The sequence below is a fragment of the Lepus europaeus genome, chromosome 8 (assembly GCF_033115175.1).
Source record: "Lepus europaeus isolate LE1 chromosome 8, mLepTim1.pri, whole genome shotgun sequence".
NCBI lineage: Eukaryota > Metazoa > Chordata > Mammalia > Lagomorpha > Leporidae > Lepus > Lepus europaeus.
The window spans coordinates 24,520,450-24,542,314 of NC_084834.1; the positions used below are offsets into that span (position 1 = coordinate 24,520,450).

Below are 21,865 nucleotides of genomic sequence, written 5' to 3' on the forward strand. Positions count from 1 at the left end.
CTGTGTTAAGCAATTTAATATCTAAAGTTTTAAATTTATTATAATTTTCTGAAGTATTTAAAAAATTTTCCACATATCAAATACCATGAAAAAATTTCTGGGTGTGTTCCATTCTTTAATGTCTACAGCAGTTCATAAGTATGCCACATGGTGTCGCCTAAATATATTGTTAAAATGAACTTCAAAAGGAATTTCAGTGTTCCATTGATTTTTACCTCCTTTAGAGCTTACTTAATATTACTGTTTTCTTTTAGAATCAGGAAAATATGCGTGAGGAGCTATGCTTAGTCTTCTTCAGTTTGTCATACCTCTGTCTCTTCTCTAATAGTAGATAGTAATTGTTTATGTAGTAGCAGTGTAAATTAGTGAAAGTTCTAATGAATGAAGACAGATGTTTTAGAATAGTGGTTCATTATGATAATTTGTTCTTTTAATTACTTTAAAATTATTCATCAGTTGCCTCTAGACTTTTAAATGTAGTATTTGCCCTTCCTGGTTAATATCTCCTACGGCATCAGTCCTAGATCAATTTGTCCTCCCCCAGAGCAGTGCATCCTGTGTTCAAGAACTGGCAGTACAATAGCTACAAGAATGTTACATGCCCCTGTGGGGATTTAAAACAGAAAACATTAAAATCCTTGGTCTCCCTGATGGATTAGAAGTTTTAAATCACCAGAATATTAATAAATTTCTGGATTTTCTTATTCCTTAAAGTGATAACATTTTATTAATACTGTATTAATTATTTGTGGGTCATGAGTTTCTGATTGCAAGTGACATTTGAACTATAACATGACCTGTTTATGGACTTTTATATACACAGTAGTTAATGTTTTAAGAAAACAATATGATTGGGTAACTAAATAAGTTTAGTTCATTGCTGCATTTCTTTGATTCAGTAAATAGTCTTTTCACTATACTGTTAGTATGATTTCTGCTATAATTCTATCACCTTAAGAAGCATATGGAGTATACTCATTATTAGAAACATTAATCTATTGTAATTGTACTATCTGCTAATATGCTGAATGTATCCTGGGGTCATTTTTTGGTTGTGTGGTTTAAACTGTATCACATGAATTCTGTACACAAATTAATTCAAGAGATTGACACTTGAATAAATAAAAAATGTAAATTATGATATAGAACTTTAGCTTCTTTTATAAAATAGATACCTATGGTGATCTTTATTTCACGTTTCCTGTTGTTTATTTTGGTTTTCCTTCAGTTTTGTTTTCTAAGGATATTATTGATAGAAATACTTTTCTTGTTGCCTTTTGTTTTTAAATCCTATTTTGTGTGTGGATTTTATTTAAGACTGCAAGCCATTAACTTAATTTTTTTTCTTGTTAACTTTGTTTCAGCAATCTGTGTTCCAGTCTGCTTATTAACTGGCCAGATAACAGGGTAAATGAGTATCTATAAACTTTGCAGCATGTGTGCCATATATATGCAGATGGCTTTTTTCGCCTTCTACTGCTCTGTCAGTTTTTGGTTAAAGAGTGACAGAATCTGTAGATACGGATTTATGAAAATATTGACTTGTTTAGGGCAAAGAATTTATAAGTTCCAGGTGAACCATTATGAATCTTTGGAAGGCAGGTTTAAAAACGCATTCTGCACCATAAGGGTATAGTTTTCAACAAAGGCAAAAAAAATTAAGCAAACAATGTTTATTAATTTAAGGGAGTCTCTCACCTATGTTTTATGTCTACATGTGTTACATTGAAAGGTAAATCCTTTAAGAGATTTGTTAGTATGAAATTTAGATATCAGGTATAGTGTTTGTTTATTTGAAAGGCAGAATGACAGAGGAGGGAGAGGGGAAGGGGGAGAGAGAGAAAGTTTTCATCCCTTGGTTCACTTCGCAAATGGCCACAATGGGCAGGGCTGGTCCAGGCTGAAGCCAGGAACTCTATCCAGGTCTCCACATGGCTGGTAGTGTATCAAGCACGTGGGCCATATTCTGCTGCTTTCCCAGGTGCATTAGCAATGAGCTGGATTGGAAGCGGGAACTCAGACTGATGTTCTGGTGTGGTATACTGGCATTACAGGCTGCAGCTTAACTCTCTGTGCCACAGTGCCTTCCCCTTTATCTGAATTTTTATGTAAGGTTTATTTTTGTATTTCCAGTTCTTTTAATTTGAAATTCTATGTTATGAATTTTCTATGACAAGAAAAATTTCTATAGTCAATATTTATATTTATATATGTTACATGAATACATTGACACTAAGTAATCAAAATATAATTGGCTTATTTAATTATATTTACTTATGTGTACTTACTGAGATAAATATTTGTCACTTAAATATGTACAGGAAATTTACATAAGTTCCTAATTCCTGTTATAAATCTTAACTTAGGAAATGACGGAAAGATGTTCAGTTTCCCCTCAGCCCAGTTTATTATTGAGGAGATAAGGCATGCATGGTCTGATACTGATGTAGTGCACTGACCAAAACAGAATGTGAACCTGTCTTCTGTCTCTCTTCTTTTACGTGATGATGGATAGGTTTTCCACTTTCACCCCTGCCTCATTCCACACAAGTTTTGAGGTGGCTTATTAAAAACAAGGAACCAAAATGGATGCAGTTTTTAAGTTGAAGGAATTCAAGCAATGGAAAATTATCATTATGAAAATAACTCCAAGCACATCAGAACAGTATATTGTTTAGCAATATATAAATATGTACTAAAACCATAAACAAAAGCAAGGGAATAATTAAAAATTAGGATTGTATTTACCTTGAGGGTTAGAAAGAGAAATTTGAAAGAATGCAAAGGGATTTCTAAGGTTTCGATAAGTTTCTGTTTCTAAACCTGGATGGTGATTCCATGTTTTTAATTTTTAAATTGTGTAATCTGTACACCTGTTTGTATATTTTTATTAAAAGTAAACTGAGAAAGAAGCCAGCCAAGAGGAAGAATTTGTAAATGTCATTCTACTCTAGAGATTTCACAAATTAATATAATTCAAGTCAAAATAGGAAAGTTCTTTAGTATTCAGGCTAAATAATTTCGTTTGCTTTTGGGTACCACAGTTCAGTTAAACCTTGGCAACTTGGGAGGGCCTGGGAATTCAAAATGTGAAGAGGGGGAAGGAGCAACTGAAATGCTAGGAGCTGTGACACATGTAATTACTACCTATACGGGGAAAGTGACTGCTGTCTTAAGCTGTTTGAAAAGCTCTCACATGAAAGACTTTGATGATTTAGAAAATGGAATTAAATCATTAGAAAGTTTTAGGAAGGTAGATTATGACTCAATATAAATAAGCCAGAGCTATCTAAACCTTTGAAATACTAATAACTCTATATCTCAGTTCTAAAAAAAAAGTCAAATGTACCTTTGCTGTTCTAATATTTATTTTAAGCTTGTTTATATTTGTTAAATAAATGTATGGGAGAAGGAAAGAGGCTTTACTGGAATGTTCTAAGGGGAATTACCTTCCTTTAACTTTCCTTGCCATCTTTGAAGCCCTCTGAAAAATTTGCCTGTTGCAAACTGTGATATATGAAAGTTTGATTTGGACAAGTCCGATTCTTTTATTATCATCTGTTCCTAAGCGCTTTCCATTCTCATTTTCTGTTTATTGATTGGCAGTTAATTGGTTGTTAATCTTGTTAAAAATACATTCATTCAACAAATACTGAACCAATATGCTTTTTATAAAGTCCCAATGATCACTAAAGTGAATTAGACACTCTTGCTACCTTTGAACAGCTTACTCCTGTTGAAGGAGGCTGCTATCCAGTTAATAGTTCTGATAAATGCTCTGGAGAGTAGAGAGTATTATGAGAACATAAGATTGGATGATCTGCCCTAATTTGAGGTGAGAGAGCAGGAAAATTGGACATTGTGTTTTAGAAGGGATTTCAGTAAGAGGAAATATAATACCTTGAAGTTAGGATAGCATATAGGCACTGTAGAATAGAAGAGCATGGCTTCTATTGCCATATTTCCTGGTCTCACAATTGAGGTTCATTACTTGGACTTCAGTTTCCTCCTCTGTAAAATGCAAATTATGATAAAATATTTATCTCCCAGAGTATTGAATGAGTTAAAGTTGTAAAGGGCTCAGAAGAGTGTCTTTTGTATGTTAAGTTTTGAAGGATGATAATTATTCACAAAACAAATGTAAGATACTAGAGTTTCCAATCATATGTAGTAATTATTAGTAATAATCATGTGGTCCTCTGAGCACTTACTATATGTTAGGTATTGTGCTAAATGATTTTATGTAACACGTTGATCTTACAATTCTTTCAGGTAGGTACTGTTTTCATGCTGACAATGTCATACATTTTTTAATACCACTGAGGAAACTGATGCTTCAGGAGGTTAAGTAATTTGCTTGAGTTCCCAGTTAGCTAAGAGTCTGTGGTCTGAACTGCTGTTCTTGGTAACTTCAAAAGATTCCAATAAAAGACTGACCTTTGTTGAACATTTGGTAACAGGCTATGGCCATATGGAATATTACTGGCAAGTTACTCTGCTAAAAAATAAATTATGATGAAATGGGCTTGTGGCACATGCTTTCCCTCCTTTTCAGAGTCAGTTTTGTCTCTGAATCCTACTTGGCCATACATCAGACCTGTCACTCCAGTGTGGTATGGGTGTGGAACATCTGGCTGAATCTTAATGAGATTATTCTAAGAAAGAACTTGAGAACATATCATTTTTTATAAGGTAGCTTTGGAATTTTTAAGTCTACTCTAGTATAAATATTACCAACAGAAGGCATAATATGTGAAGGAGGTAGTGAGATGTGTTTTTCTGTGCATCCAGAAGAAGCTAGACAATTTTAGACAGGCAAGGTTTGTTTATAAAGGTTCAACATCCCTTACCCTAAAATCCAGGTTGCTCCAAAATCCAAAACTTCTTGAGTGCTGACCTGACACTGAGAATTTTGGGTTTTGAATTTTCAGTTAGCGATGTCTAACTGGTAGAATCTTACATACAACTTTGCAAAATCTGAACCACTTCTGGCCCCAGACATTTCACGTATTATTCAACCTATGTCTATTACTTGATCCTATTACTGCTCCCACTTTACTCTGATTATATTCAGAACATCTCAATACATAGTTCAGCCACACACATATATATATATCAGACTAGGTGCTTTCTCATTGTTATTTCCATGCTCAGGAACCTAGAATTAGAACCAAGAAATTATTGAAAGTACATTTTCCAGTTCAGAATGCTGGGTCATTTGGCTGTGAATGAATACCTCCTGTTTTGATCATCTGAACTTGTCATGCTCACTGGTGGTAGGCTCTTCCTAAGTGCTGCCCACTCTGCTTAGAATATTCTCTTTACCCTCATCTGTGTCTTTTGCTAAGCTTTTATTGGACATAGTAACCCCAATGACTTATTCTTTATGATATTCAGTAGCTTAATGGTTTTAAATCACTCAATTTTCTGTAATACAATTTTTGATCCATCAGGATTTATAAAGCTAAAGGTCTTTGTACATGTATAAATGACTGTTAATTGTTAAACCCTGTGTTACATAGATATTCACTGTCTCCTTTGGCACTCTGCATGTGTGCTTTTCAGATAAAGTGATCCATGTGCTGTAAGGTTGTATTAGTTTTTCTTTTCTTTTGTTGAAATATCTGAGAGGATTTTCTAAGGAAGAAAAGCATTGATTTTGGCCTACAGTTTGGAGGTTCGCAGTTCAGGATCAGGCAGACCTATCAGTCTAGCCATCTGATGGAGGCTGGAGCTGGAGTGGAGGAGTGATCACATGGAGAGCCAAGAAGCAGAGAGAAAGGCTGGGCCAAACTTAAATAACCAACCCTCATGACCTCCAGAGGACAAGCCTTGCGAGCTACACAGACCTTCCTCAAGACCTACCTCTCAGACACCTTAATTATATCACGTGTCCACCTTATTAATCCATGAACCCTTAACAAAAGACTCCAGAGTTTACACATCAGTGTGAGTTTGGGAGCCAAATTCTGCCCTATCTTAAAGATTAAGAGAGTCCAAGAAAAGAGAGGGAAAAATTTTGGTGTGCCTTGAGCAAAAAGAAGGAAGGATTGGAAAAATATCTGACTTACAGAGTTGGCAGGTGTAGACACTAACAAATTATGATTTACCAGGGTGAGTGGTACATGTGTATTTATTTCATTGAAATAGAAATTAATGAATATATAATTTTCATGAAATCAGAGTTTCAAAACAACAGAAACCCTTGAAATATGCATTGAAGCCTATGGATTATTTTATGTTGGATATGCATATATTATGTGTGTAATTTGTATAATGGGGGATAGGAGATTAAGATTACAGTAGTTTTCTTTTAAGTCAACTGATAAAACGTATGTTTCTTATTGGTATTAAAATGTGTAGAAAATAATCATGTTATATAGTTTTCTAGTTTTACATTTGTTACATAATACATAGTTATAGCTAGTGTCATTTATAACATTTAAGGGTCCACAAACACGAAGTAATTGACACTACCTCTTACATGTTATTACTAAACTTAGTTTATGTTAGTGTTGCATTGCTTCTTCATTCTTCTACACAGGTAAAGACTGAAAAGATGGTGGTGTTCCATTCAGTTTAGTCTCCTAAAGGCAGAAAAGACCACTGGTAATTAAGGATACTAAAATTCAGTTCTGTGAATTCAGTTATTTTCTGTCTTCAAAAGAAAGAACAGAATCTGAATTGCAGTATCTGAAAAACAGTTCTTCACTTTTCATATTATATTAAAATTTATACAGAATCTTCCCTTGGAAAGTCTTCTTCAAAGACAGATTATACTTTTCATCACGTCTTTTTTTTTTTTTTAAATTTATTTGACAGGTAGAGTTAGACAGTGAGAGAGAGAGACAGAGAGAAAGGTCTTCCTTTTGTTGGTTTACCCCCCAAATGGCTGCTGCAGCCGGTGCACTGCACTGATCTGAAGCCAGGAGCCAGGAGCTTCCTCCTGGTCTCCCATGCGAGTGCAGGGCCCAAGCACTTGGGCCATCCTCCACTGCACTCCCGGGCCACAGCAGAGAGCTGGACTGGAAGAGGAGCAACCAGAACTAGAACCCAGTGCCCATATGGGATGCCGGTGCCGTAGGCGGAGGATTAACCAAGTGAGCCACGGTGCCGGCCCCTCATCCCATCTTATATAGAGCAGTTTGTATATCTCTGATGTGAGTCTTACTGAAATTAATGAAAGTTAATATACTGATTAGTAGAATTTTTACCTAGTTTGTCTTTCATTTGACTCTTATTCCTATATAACAGAAAACAAAAATAACATAGACAATGGTTCCCATTTTACAGAAAGCAGGTAAGGGTCCTGAGCCTGCTCATTAAATTTTAACTTACTCTGTTCTCATTCATGACTTCTCAGCATGGCTTTTCTCTTCCTTAGTCTCTTTATTATTGTCTTGATTATTGAAATCCCTTTGTTTTTTTGGACAGGCAGAGTAGACAGTGAGAGAAAGAGACAGAGAGAAAGGTCTTTCTTCCATTGATTCACCCCCCAAATGGCCGCTACGGCCAGCGCACTGCACTGATCTGAAGCCAGGTGCTTCTTCCTGGTCTCCCACGCAGGTGTAGGGCCCAAGCACTTGGGCCACAGGAGAGAGCTGGACTGGAAGAGGAGCAACGAGGACAGAACCAGCCTAGGCCCCAACCGGGACTAGAACCCAGGATGCTGGTGCCACAGGCGGAGGATTAGCCTAGTGAGCTGTAGCGCCAGCGAATAATCCCTTTTTAAATAACTTCTGAGCATATATTTGTGACGGTTGATATTCTTTTTTTTTTTTTTAAAGAATGACACCAACAAAAAGACAAATTGTATTAATGCCTGAGTAATAATTAACCTTGTGTTTTACACCAAATTCAAATTCTGATGATAATTTTTGCCTTTATTCTGAGAATTACTGCATGCTATATGTTAACAAAAATTTAATTGTTGTAAATTATTTGAATCTCAGCATTTTTCCCTTTAAACTTGATGTCACTCAAAAATTAACAGCAACAACAAAAAACCTGTAAAACTCCAAATGGTAGGTAGTGAAGGCATTGTGAAAAGAAGTCATTCTATTTTGATATTTCCAGTTAGCATTTGTATTGAAAAATCACTATTATAGTTTCTCAATTAGTCTGAATCACTTTTATTTTATAATTGTTGTATTTTGATAGAAGCAGTATTGTAATTAGTGTTTTTATGTTTTATCATAATTATGCATTTCAGCCTCTCCTTTATGTCTGTCTTTGGCAGGTGTTCTGTTCCTCTTTCTTTTTCATTGTAAGCTATCTAACTTTTATACAAATATATAAGCTTCAATGATTTATTGCCTAGAACCACATCTGTATCACCTTCTGCCTGGGTGAAAGCATAAAATAATAGTCCTCTGGAAGGCTCTCTTGCGTTCCCTTCTCACGTTTGCCTCCCTCCTAGAAGAAACCACACTTTGGACTTACTAATTCTATGTATTTTTGAAATTTACACTTTTTACATGCTGTTATCTGGCTTCTTTTATTTAACATGTTTGTGAGAATGATGTATGTTGCTTCAGTGTAGCTGGACTGTTGATTCTCTCACTGATGTGAGTTTCCCAACTTGAGCCTCATTTGTCACTTACTGGCTGTTTGTGGTGTTGATGGAAATATGAGGTGCTTGCAGTTTGGAGGTATCTGAATAATGATATTATAGATTCCTGTACAGAAATTATTTGGTGGTAATTTGTGTGCCCTTCCATTGAATACCTAGGATTGAAAGTTATGGGTTGTACTTTTCAAACTTTAGGAGACAGAGCTAAACAATTTTCCACAGTGCTTATGCCAGTATATACTTTACTAGCAGTAAATGGGAATTCACCTTGTTCCACCTTCTTCCAAACACTTAGTTGTCAGTACTTTTAATTTTGGATATTCTGGTTAGGATGCAGGTACTTCAAAAAGTTTGTGGAAAATGGATTTAAAATATTTTTAAAATTTGAAATGTATGCATAGGTTTGTTCGTAATATGCACATTTTTCATGAACTTTTTGGAAGAACCTTTATATCACTCTTTACTAATGATACTTGAGCCTCATTTAGTAAGATTATAGAGCATTCCGCTATCCCTGCTGATGCATCTGGGAAGCAGGGAACCAGTGGAAGATGGCCCAAGTACTTAGGACCCTGCACCCATGTGGAAGGCCCAGAAGAAGCTCCTGGCTTCTAACTGGCACAGCTGTGACCGTTGCAGCCATTTGAGGAGATAGAAGATTTCTGTCTCTCTCCCTCCCACCCCCCTCTCTAATTCTGCCTTCAAATAAATAAATCTTTTTTTTAAAAAGTTATCGTTGTTCAGATTGATCTCTTATGATTTTGGTGTGCTTGTTCTATTTACTTAAAGATGTTTATGAAAATCACATATTATGATTGTAAATTTATCTTTTAGTTGTCAGTTCTTGCTTGATATACTTGTATTTTTAGTTATTAAGTACATTCGAATTTAGAATTACATTTTTTCTAATGATTAACCTTGTTTCCATTATTCTGTGTGAGTGTTTTATTTATTTATTTTTTTAAAAGAAACAGACAGGGACCAGCTGATTATCTCTCATCTGCTAGTACATTTCCCAAATGCCTATAACAGCTGGGACTGGGCCAGGCTGCAGCAAGAAGCCAGACACTGAATCTCAGTCTCCCATGTGATTGGCAGGGACTCGAGCCATTGCCTGCTGCCTTAAAGGGTATTGTTAGCCCGAAGCCGGAATCTGGAGGAGCACCAGGACTCAAAACCTAGGCACATACATCCTAAGAGCTCTTTAACCACTGTGCCCTAATGCCTGCCCCTCATTCTTTTTAACACGCTTTGGCTTTAAAGTCTGCTTCGTGATAGTAATATAAACTTACAAGCTTTGTTTTGGCTAATGTTTGTATGTTGTACTCATGTATTTTTTCCATCTTTACTTTTAGTTTTGCCATTTCTTAGCCTTAAGATTAGCCCAGTATTGTAGTCAAGGTTGTTTGTTGTTGTAGTTTGTATTTGTTCAAATTCTTGTCTTTGAAGTGTTTGGCCAGCTTGTATTTAATACATGTACTGATAGAATTGGGATTGAGTCTCTCATCTTGCTATTGCTTCCCATTTTTTATGCTTGTTTATATAATTTTATATAGATACATATAAACATAAATTTTAATGTATATTTTAATAAACATAAATCTATAAATTTTATAGATATATAAACATATATTTATATATGATTCATTTTATTTATTTGGAAGGCAGAGTTATAGAGAGAAAGATTTCTTCCATCCATTGGCTCCCTCCCCAGATAGCCACAATGGCCGGGGGCTGGGCCTGGGCCAGGCCGATACCAGCAACTAAGAGCTTCTTTTGGGTCTCCCATGTGAGGGGAGGGCCATCTTCTACTTTCCCAGGCCATAGAAGAGAGCTGGATTGGAAGTAGAGCAGCAGGATTTTGAACCAGCACCCATATGGGATGCCAGCACTGCAGGTGGAGGCTTTACCCACTATACCACAGTGCTAGCCCCACCATGATAGCTTTTAGACTTAGTATATATATGTTTATATTTGTTCATTTATATATTTATCATTTCATCATACATATCTATATTATTCTTTCTAGGGGATGCTTAGTTACATTTCCTTTTGTGTGAGTATGCTTGTGCTAAATTATTTAAGTTTTTTGTTTGGGTTTTTAATTCACCTGCCATTTGAAAGGGTGTTCTTGTTAGATCGTTATTTTCCTTTAACCCTTTCCTGTCTCCCTGACTTCTGTTGCTTGTGTTAGGCAGTTGACTGTCAGTGAACTTGTTATTCCTTTGATCATAAATTGAGTCATATTCCCTTCCCCATCAACTACTTTGAATGCTTTCTCTTTTATTTTCAGAATTTTTGTATAATGGATTCATATAGTCTTACTAGTTTTTATCTTGACTGGGACTTTCACCACTTGTAAAATCTTTGTTTCAATGTCTTTTATTTGTTTCAAAAAATTTTAAGTTACTCTTTTCAAATATTTCTTTTTAACATATTTCTTTTTGTTTTCTTTCTGATACTGTGCTTACATATGTTAGAACTTTTAACTATGTCATATATATCAACTATATTCCTTCCATAGTTTCTATTATTTTGTAGGTTCCATCTGTGTATTTTCTTCTTACCTGTGTTTTGATTCATAGATTCTTTATTTGGTCTGTGTCTAATATGTTGATAAAACTATTCATCTGAATTTATTTCTGAGATTTCACTTGACCTTTTTGATTTTCATTTCCTTGCAAAAACTTTTGACTTTTATCTCTTTTATCAATTTAGACAGTAATTTTAATACCTAGTTCTGAAACTTTCATTATCTAAATACTCTTAAGATCTGTTGTGTTGACTGTAGTTTCTGTTGGTTTTAGGTGATATTGTTCTGTATAACTTTTATTAAATGGCAGATATAGTATATGAAAAAAATTACAAAGATAATATGAAGATGGGCATGATATTATCTTTATTCAAAAAGGATTTATTTTGACTTCAGCAAGGACTGGCAATGTTTTTCATCCAGGCAGGAGCAATGAAGGTTGAAGCTGAATTTAGTCCTGGTAAGGCTGATCTACTTCTGATTCAGTTTTATTCAGTCTGAGTCATGTCGCATCAGTGGCTCCCAGCTCTAGTACTTGTCCTACTTGTCTGAAGAACTTGTCTGTCTCTTCTCATCTTCCCTTGCCACTCATCTACTTATTGAGAACTTGCAAACCCTTAGATGGTGTGCACCTCCTAAAAGAGGCACGCAACTCTCTTGGTTTTCTTCTTGTGTGAGGTCACAGCCCTTAGGCTGTCATGTCTTGATTATTCTCAGTACATCTCAGACAGATGGTTTTATTTTTTTATATTTTTGTTTACATTTTCTTGTTCTTATCAGAAGTCTTGATAATATTACTCAGTTCAGTTCATCATATAAAAAACAAGATACTGTGACTTTTTTCTGAGTTACAATTGTTAGGTGATCATTTAAAATTTTCTGTAGATTAAACATTTTTCACTTGTTCATACTTTTATGCACATTTTCTTTATAGGAAGGATTTGGACAGTCATCATTAACAGAAACTTTTAAGGGATCTGGACAGAACCCCTAAGGTGGATGGATGGTCTAGTTGTGCTCTGTATGGTTAAATTAACTTTAGGTAAAGTTTTTCAGCAAACAACATGTTTTCTTAAATTTAGTATTACTTTAGAGTATATATCTCTCAAAACAGGAAGGATATGATGTTTCATGTGTAAAATAACTGCACCTTATACAACATGTATGTTTTCAAGATTTGCTTAGGCTCTTTGACTCTGCTTGTCAGAAATTGCAGTGTCATTTGTTTTTAAAATCTTTTCCTTATCATATAGTTAGAAAGACCAACTGAAAAAACTAACTTTGCTTAGGCAGATAATTTTTTTTTCCTGATGGTATATTAGCTGATAATACTCATTCAGATATCAAAATATTTTCCTTTATTCATCTTTGCAGAACTTTAGAAATGATAACCATTTATCACTTGTTTCTTTTCCTCTAAACTTTTTTCCTGTTTACTGGTCAAAACGTTTTTAAGTGAAGTTATCAAGGATTCCATGCACTTTCATGGTAGGGATAACATCAGTCTAAAGACTCAATTCTTTTCTGTCTTCACTGCCTACAGACAGGGAACACAGTCTCTTCAGCCTGGACCTGTGTAGAAGAATTTGGCGAAAATAAGCAGGTAAGAGAAAGCCTCTAAGGGATTTTAAGATATATAAGTTTCAAAAAAACAAGTTATTCTTTTTCTGGCTATTGTTTAAAATTACCTAGTGAAATTTTGAGAATTACTTGATTATAGTAACTTTATTAATTATAGACTCAGCAAAATTTAAAAAAATGAAAGTTTAGTTTCTGTACTTCAGGTCTTCTCAAAACTTTTAACATGCAAGTGTACCTTGGACCCTAAGATTGTAAATACTTTTATAAATTAGATACAGATGGAGTGAGTGTGTTAATGTTCTTCCTCAAATTATTTTTAAGGTTGTTGACTAAAATAATGGTTTCTAAAGTCTAACAATTTTGGGAAACACTTTTGACCATTTACTTCTTTGGGAAAATTATAGTGCATATTAGCATACTAAATAATTGAGGAAGAAACAAACCTGTCTTTCCTAAACTTTCCCCAAGATTGTTTAGGTAAGATATTAGTGATTTTAGGGATTCTTACCCTTAAATTTTATGGGATATTGTTTGGGAAACACTAAAATAACCTAAGAAACATTTGGGTTTAGTTTGTATATTCCTAATTTTATTGAGGTATGATTAAATATATTGCCATATATTTGAAGTATATACTTTGGATCATTTGATTTACAACTTTGAAATTATATCACAGTCACAAAAATGAACATTTCTGTCACTCCAAAAAATTACCTCATGTCCTTTCCTAATCCATTCTTCCTTCTACCCTCTTACCCAGGCATCCATTCTAGACTAGTTTGCAGCTTCTAGAATTTCACTCTTTAGTTTTTTAAGGTTTAAATTTTATTCTTTAATTTACAGTATAATTTCTTGAAAATAAAAGAATGTAGTTTCTGGAAAATAAAGTACAAAGTCTGATGGTGTGTATATGGTACTTTTATACTGTCAAAAGTGTCACAGTAAGAATTTACAACTGAAATCTAAATATCAAAATTATTTAGAGAAAATATATTATAAATTGAAAAGTTAATTGAGTTTAGAATCAAAAGTGGGGCTAGTGCTGTGGTACAGTAGGTTAATCCTTGGTCTGTGGTGCTGGTATCCCACATGGGCACTATTTTTTAGTGCTAGTCCCTGCTGCTCCTCTTCCAATCCAGCTCTCTTCTATGGCCTCAGAAGACAGTGGAAGATGGCCCACGTGCTTGGGCCCGTGCACCTGCATGGTAGACCCAGAGGAAGCTCCTGGCTCCTGGCTTCAGATTGGCTTAGCACTGGCTGTTGCAGCCATTTAGGGAGTAAACCAGCAGATGAAAGACCTCTGTCTCCCTCTCTCCCTCTCACTGTCTGTAACTCTCTCAAAATTTAAGTACTCTAGTGAAAATTGGAAGAAGCCATAGGCTTTATAGTAACTTTCTTATTCAGCCATCCTCTACTAAAATTAACATATCCAAAGCCTCCTTGAAAATTGTCTAAAATAGGTATTGGCATTGTGTCACCACCTGTGACACCAGCATCCCCTCTAGGTGCCACTTGGTGTCCCAGCTCCTCCACTTCTGATCCAGCTCCCTGGGAAAGCAGTGGAGGGTAGCCCAAGTCCTTGGGTGCCTACACCGATGTGGGGGACTTGGGAGAAGCTCCTGGCTGCTAGCTTTGGTTTAGCTCAGGCCTGGCAGTTGGGGCCATTTGGGGAGTGAACCAGCAGATGGAAGATTTTTCTCTCTCAGTCTCTCTTGCCTTTCAAATAAATGAGTAAATAAATTGTCAAAAACAGATAGATGTAAGCTACATTGTGGGCCTGCTGTTAGAGAAAACATTTTTTTCCCTTGAAATTTCCAAGTATTCTTGCCTTTTGCTATCAGTAGCTTAATAGGGAAAATTAACTAGAAGGTAAAAATACCCCAACCTTCCCCATTTTTTTTCTTCAAAATTTGATTTGTATAGGGAAAGTAAGGTAAAAATTCAGTAAATTTCATATGTATGTTCTAGGCAGAAGTATCACTTGATAAGTATCACTAATTAATGATTTTAAATATTTTATTGATGCCAAGTTGCTTAATCACTAATGATTCTGAGAATATTTCCTCTGCTTTATAGTTAGCTTTTGATTTTCTGAACTAGGATGCAACAGAAAATAATAAATTGTAAATATTATTTATATTAAAATACATATTTTTATCTCTATTTGAACCCAGCCATATTTTATGTTCTGCAGGTATACAGTACAGTTTAAAAAATCCCATTAAGAGTACAGTAGTTTTTTTGTAGATGGAATTCAGTGTTTTAGTGAAAATTTTAGTTAATTTTTAGTTTTAGTTTTTAATTTTTAGTCACTGAAACACTGAATTATTTCAATAGTGGTTATTAATCTTAGAAACTAAAACAATAAATTGATGAGAGGAGGACATTTAAAAAATTGTTATGAAGATTCTTCAGAAGTCTAAAGAAATGCTTAAAATATTTGTTAAAAGCCTTGGAAAGGGTATTTCATAGACTAAGAACAGATGTTTCATCATCTTGGTGTGGTGGGAGTAATTAATCATATAGCTATCTTGAGAAATAGCTTGACATTTCCTCAAAAAGTTAAACAGAGTTATCCTGTCACTTAGCAGTTCCATTTCTGTGCAGATCAAGAGGATTGAAAACATGTCTATACAGAGACTCATACCATCATTGTTAGTGGCATCATTCATGATAGCCAAAAGAGGGAAACAACTCAAATATGGATCAGCTAGGGAACGGATGAACAAAAATGGTATATCCATACAATGGAATATCATTCAGCCATAAGAAGCATCCAGTTCTGATACATATTACAACATGGTTGTACCTTGAAAACATATTAAGAAGCCAGTTCAAAAAGACCATGTAAGTTGTATACTTCCATATATATGAAAAACCTATAAACAAGTCTATGGAAACAGAAGATTAATGGTTGCTGGGGCTGAGGTAGGAGGGAATAAAAAATGACTGCTAATGGGAAAAGAGTTCCTGGTAATGATGCAAGTGTTCTGGAATTAATACGAGGTGGTTTGAGTTGTATAATTTTGCAGCTTTAAAGGTATAACAGTAAAGGAGGGTGAATATGGTAGCAGAACTTAAATAGCTAATAAGGAGAAATAAACTAATTATGAGGATGGAAAATTAAAGAAAAGTCAGATTTGTTAAAGTGATCAGTTTAAGTTCATAATTGATCACAATGATAGGATTAAGTGTCAAAGGGATTACATAAATAAGACCAGTGTCTGCAAATAATAATTGATAGAATGAAAAAGGAAAGAATGATCCTACATGGGAAGCAGGATACACAGCAGACTCATAGAATGGCAAATGCCCTAAACAGCACTCTGGCCTCAGAATCAGCCCTTAAGGCATTCGGATCTGGCTAAAAAGCCATGAGAGTATTTCAGGCATGGAAAGCCAAGACACTGTGGCAAAAAAAAATGACCTAAGTAAAAGATCTCTGTGAGTGAGATCCCAGCAGAAAGAACTGGCCATCAAAGAAGGAGGTACCTTTCTCTGAAGGGCGGAGAGAACTTCCACTTTGACTATAGCCTTGTCTAAACAAAATTGGAGTTTGTGAACTCAAGAGGCTTCCATAGCCTTGGCAGCTCATGACAAGAGCCTCGGGTGATTACTGACGACATAAAAGAGTACCAATTGTTAAATCAACAACAGGAGTCACTGTGTACTTACTCCCCATGTAGGAACTCTGTCCTTAATGTGTTGTACTATGTGAATTAATGGTATTACTAGTACTCAGACAGTACTTTATACTTTGTGTGTGTCTGTGTGGGTGCAGTCTGTTGAAATCTTTACTTAGTATATACTAAGTTGATCTTCTGTATATAAAGATAATTGAAAATGAATCTTGATGAAGAATGGGATGGGAGAGGGAGTGGGAGATGGGATGGTTGCGGGTGGGAGGGATGTTATGGGGGGAAAAGCTGCTATAATTCAAGAGTTGTACTTTGGAAATTTATATTTATTAAATAAAAGTTGAAAAAAAAAAAAAGAGAGAGTTGGCCAGAATTCATCCAAGCAGATACTTTCACTGAGCTGACTCTTTGCTTAAGGGTTTTCCCCATCTTTATTGATGTCTCACTTAAGACAGAATACAGCTAGATAATTAGTGATGTTTGGTCGAGATATGTAAGATAGAATTAGAAACAAAGTGAGAAAGAAATTAGGTATATCAGGGTATCTATTGTTTATGTTTTCTCTAAGAAACTTACTGGTGGTATTCACTACCAGGTTGTGCGTTGATCAGGGATAGGTAGTGGGCCACACCATAGTGGCTATGTGACAGGACAAGTAGTTACCTCGCCCATGTACTGCCAGCCTGTACACTTAACTGTGTTTGATGTGTTTCCAGTTATTACCCACTTATCTGCTCTTTCCATATATTTTCAGAATCCACATGAGTCCTGGGTTCCTAGTTGGTCATTACTTCTTGGTTAGAATTGACACTTAGAGTTAAGCCAATATGACATTCTTTATGTAAATCAACTTTGTTCTATACAAATATTTATTATCATTTAGGATATAAATTTATAGATAATTTGTTTAAAATACTACCTATATTAGAACAGTTATTCTCACACTTTTTTACTTTCAATAAATGGCCTTTTCTTCAAATTTAGGAAGTATTGTATAAAAGTTTAGCATGTAAAACAGGGGGGTGCGGAGCTACATGGACCAAAATAGGAGGTGCAGGGCTGGGTAGGTGCACACAAAGGCCAGGTAGCTGAAAGCGTCGCCATCTACTTCACTTCTGTCTGCCTGCCCATAACTGCTTGAGATCCTTTTCTCAGCTATGTTTGAGAAGGAGATTGACAAAGTGAAAACACTTGGTCAAGTGGAAATAATGCTTTTCTAGGAAACAGGAGGCCTACTTTTTAACTTACTCTCCTCATTCAGCTGTGGGAGTTCAGATCAGTCTCTTAATCACTGAAATAGATCCTCTGAATAGAGACTTCCAGAGTCTCAACTTCTGGTGTGTCATGTTTGAACTAGAGAATTTAATTATTCAGAAACTTCATTAGTATCAACTATAAAAAGACAAAGCCAATAAAAATGAACATGACACTTGAATACTTTACCAAAGATGTTCTAGTGGATGGTAAACACGTTATTGATCAAAACTGAAATCACACTGGGAATATCAAATGTTGGTGAGGATGTAGAACACTGTTGATCTCTTTTATTTTACTGGTGGGACTATAAAATGATCACAGTGGAGGAGTCTTAAGCAGTATCTATCTACCCTACAACCCAGCAGTCCCATTCCCAAATCTTGACCTAAAATAAATGAAGGCATGAATCCACAAAATACTCATGTAAGAATGTTCCTAATTCATAATAGTCAAAATTGTGGAGCTCAAATATTCATTATTAGATAGGTAGATAGATTTTGGCATAATCATACAATAGAATAATAAAAAAGGAACAACTACTGAAACAAAAAACATAACAAATTTAGAAATTATATTGAGAAATCAGACATAAAAATAACACATAACTTAAAAATGCATTCTGTGAATGCCGAGAGGGAGCAGAACTAACCTCTGGCAGTAGTAGATACTAGTTGCCTGCAAAAGAAAGGTTGACTGGAGAGAGCAGCAGAATCTTCTGTATTGGTGGATGTGTTTTACACTTTGTTCAGGTGCAGGTTACATGGATTTGTACAGTTGTCAAAACTCATTGAGATGAACACAATAGGAAATAATCATTTTTGGTAGGTAAATTATACTTCAGTTTTTAAACCATGAAGACAGCTGATTTAACACCTACTGTAAAACTTAAATTCTGAACCTGGCTCTGTGTCATTCCTTAAGAAGGGAACAGGGCAGTTCAGAACCAGTCCGAGACATAAACCTCGGGAGTGAAGATTGAGAAGCAAAACCAGGGGTAGGCAAGTGAGTGCATGCTAGGAGTTGTAACTTACTCATTAATTTATTATTTGCTAAAAATTAATGAGAATTTCTGTTTTTCATTTTCTATCATATATAAATTCTGTTAGATCTAAGGAAAACATTCTGCTTTTAGGTTTAGCCCATTAGTTAAGTATTTGCAGTTTATCTCTCTTAAGTTTGGTATTTTTGTGTTTCTAACCCCTTAAATATTTTCTGAATGTAGATTGTCTTTGTGCTAAAATTTATTTTGAAATGGTTATGAAATTTTGTGAGCATCTAAATACAGCTTGTTTTTAATCTTGCAGTTTTAGGAGGAAATTCTTTTGTCTTGTCAATATACTACATGAACCAAGTCATCAGAGTCAGCTTTTAATTATTATGAGTAATTTAGTCCCCTTAAAGATATAGGAAGACAAAACTTCATTAATGTATATTTAAATTAAAAACTTAAAGGTTTATAGCAGAGGCCTATGAGAAATGAAGGTTTACTAAATACTGTGCTAATACTCAAATTGTTTAGCTCACTTTTAAAAATCTTCTGAAGACACTTCTTGTCTGTACATTTTATGAACAAGCTGTATCACCTTATTACCTCTCGAATGGATATCAACTCAAAGCAAAAATAATTTCTCTTTTAAAACTGTATTTCTCTGCCTGCCAAAATGTTCTATTCTAAATCATCTTATCAATGATCACATTAAAATTCAAAGAGCATAGATTTACTGTAAGTACATGTGGCTAATATGGAATTGACTATGTTTGCATAATACTCTTGAAAAGGAAAGAACTTCCTTTAAAGTAGTTATTTGGGAATACAAAGAAGCACTAATGTTTCAGTGTATTCTCAGTACTGTACCCTTTAAGCAAAGTGCATCTTTTCAAAGAAGAAAAAAAATATGTGATATTTGGAGGCATTCTGCATTGTATGTTAGAAAAGCAAATGGTATCAAATATCAAAGTAAGTTCTCATCCAGTTCTAAAATACTGAAAATAACTTGAACCAGATACTTTAAAAATAAACTGCTTTATTGATTTTATGGTGTCATGGATAAAAATTAAAAAGGTGAATATTTTAATGAAGAGTTTTGCGATGCTAGAAATGAAACCTATATTTAACTGATTTTTATTTTTTTTCATTTGTTTTTCTTAACTAGGTCCTTTCTGATGTTGCTTGAGCTTACTCTCCTGCAGTTGATCTCATTCCTGTTGGCTAAACATTAAGTCCCATGACAACATTAAGTTAGTGCTCTGTGTTTTAGGCCTCATTTATAGTACCAGGACAGTGTTACAGAAGAAGAAACGTTTCACCTGTATATTAGATGACCTAATTTCTTTTCTTCTATTCCCCAAAACACCATAACTTTTATAAATAATCATTTTATAGTCCTTGTTATACCCTGGGTTTATTCTACACTAAAGAACATAGTTGAGTTTTTGGAAGTACAGGACTTAAAGATTTGGTCTTTATACCAACACATATAAAATTCTTAATTAATGAAGCAGAAAATTATTATTGCATTAGATGAATGTTTATTGTGGAACAGTAATATTTGAGATATAATTTTTAAAAAATTTGGTTTAATTTTTGGATATTTTTCTATACTGTAAGTTGATAATGGTTTCTTAAAGTTTATTTTATGGAGATGATTCATTTTACTGTTTTGTGGTACCAGTAGGAATCTAATGTTAAATTGATGTGTTGAGTTACAAATATATGTCTATGTTAGTATTTAAATAATGAAATATTAGGCAGTTGGTTTACCAGATGTTTTCTGCAGTAAAGGGATAAATGTTTTTTGCTGGTTTGATGCCTAACAGTTTCAAAACAAAAAAGAAGCAAACATGAATTCGCTGATTTTTATCATTCCTTCGTGGACTACCCCTTAGTGTCAGTACCAAATTTAAAATAAGCTTCTTTTCTGTGATCAAAATAATAATATCCCAGAATTCATTCTACTATGATCTCTGAAGCATTGTGTGAGTGAAGGAAACATGATACTGACCAAACTATCAGGATTTGCCTTGCAGTGAATGCTGAAATAATCTTACCACCAGTATATATCAGTATTTTGAATGTTTGAACATTATGTTAAATGTGATTATAGTTTTAATGCTTTGTGTCTTTGAATTAAATTTGTGTCCATGAAGATGTGCACCATAATTGTTCATGTATTTATTTACAGACTACAATTTCCGTCGCAGCTCAATAAATAGTCTTTCCCCTGTTAGTGCTACCCTCTCTTCTGGGACTCCCAGCGTGCTTCCTTATACTTCAAGGCCTTATTCTTATCCAAGCTATCCCTTGTCACCAACAGTATCACTTGCTAATGGCAGCCATGTTGGACAGCGACTATTTATCTCCAATCAGGCCTCATTCTTCTGAAGAAAATATTGTAAACATTAGTATGAAAATATCTCTGTATAAAGCATGCAAATTAAAATACTGTTTTACTTTAGAATCGGGTTTGCACATTTGGTTTTACAAAGGTAATATTTATTCCAACATACTAAACATCAGCTATAACTCTCAATGACAGAATTATAGCATTTATAAAAATGCAAAGTTTAAAAAGTTATTCAGTGGTTTCCCTTAATAAAGCTACAGCAAACTGCTGTTCTTTTTAAACTTTTGGGATTTGCTTCTAATTCCTGAGTGGGAAGTTGGGCCCAAAGTGGTTTATGTTAATTTCTTGCATAATAACTTCACAAGGTAGCATTTCACACATACTACAGCACTGGAAGAAAATGATTATACCAGATTTGATCAGCAAGGATCACTATCTGTATTGGAGATTAGAACAGTTATTTAATGGGAAGCATCTGACTATTATGTAGAAAGAATTAATGAGGCAAAAGATAAGATGCAAATTCTATGCAGTACTAAAGAAAATACAGCCTGCCATTGTGGTCCTTGTAAATAACTATAAATACTTTGGTTAATAATTATTTGTTACAAGAATAAATTATAATTTTGCTGTTAATGTATTTAAGGTTTTTATAGTTGTGCTTCATTTGTGTTTTTGATATTCACTGTATTGTTTGAATAAGAAATGTTACAGTTTTTAAATGTTGAAATCATGTGTTAATTTTTGTACTTGAATTCAAATTCTGACATTAAATATGTGATGCTTCTAATATGCGCATTTCATTTTTTAATAGAATGCACAAAAATTTGGCTCTCACAGTCACTTACCTTTTCTGAGAAGTTTCTCTCACTAGATATACAGTCAGAGGCTCAATGTCTTCATGAGACCAAAGCAAATGAAATTGTAGACCAAAAATTGT

The 21,865-nt window shown here is 34.5% G+C and overlaps 1 protein-coding gene across 2 annotated transcripts in view; it reads left to right on the forward strand.

Moving 5' to 3' along the window:
- The window catches only part of RBM46 (RNA binding motif protein 46), a 37,664-nt gene extending 16,701 nt beyond the window's left edge, over positions 1 to 20,963 (forward strand). The window contains exon 4 of one of the 2 annotated variants that reach the window (XM_062199054.1): positions 20,764 to 20,963. In XM_062199054.1, the coding sequence (XP_062055038.1) occupies positions 20,764 to 20,963 (200 nt within the window). Of the gene's footprint in view, positions 1 to 12,648; positions 12,711 to 20,763 lie in introns of those variants that run through there. The other variant, XM_062199055.1, reaches the window with a different exon arrangement.
- Positions 20,964 to 21,865: the final 902 nt, after the last annotated feature.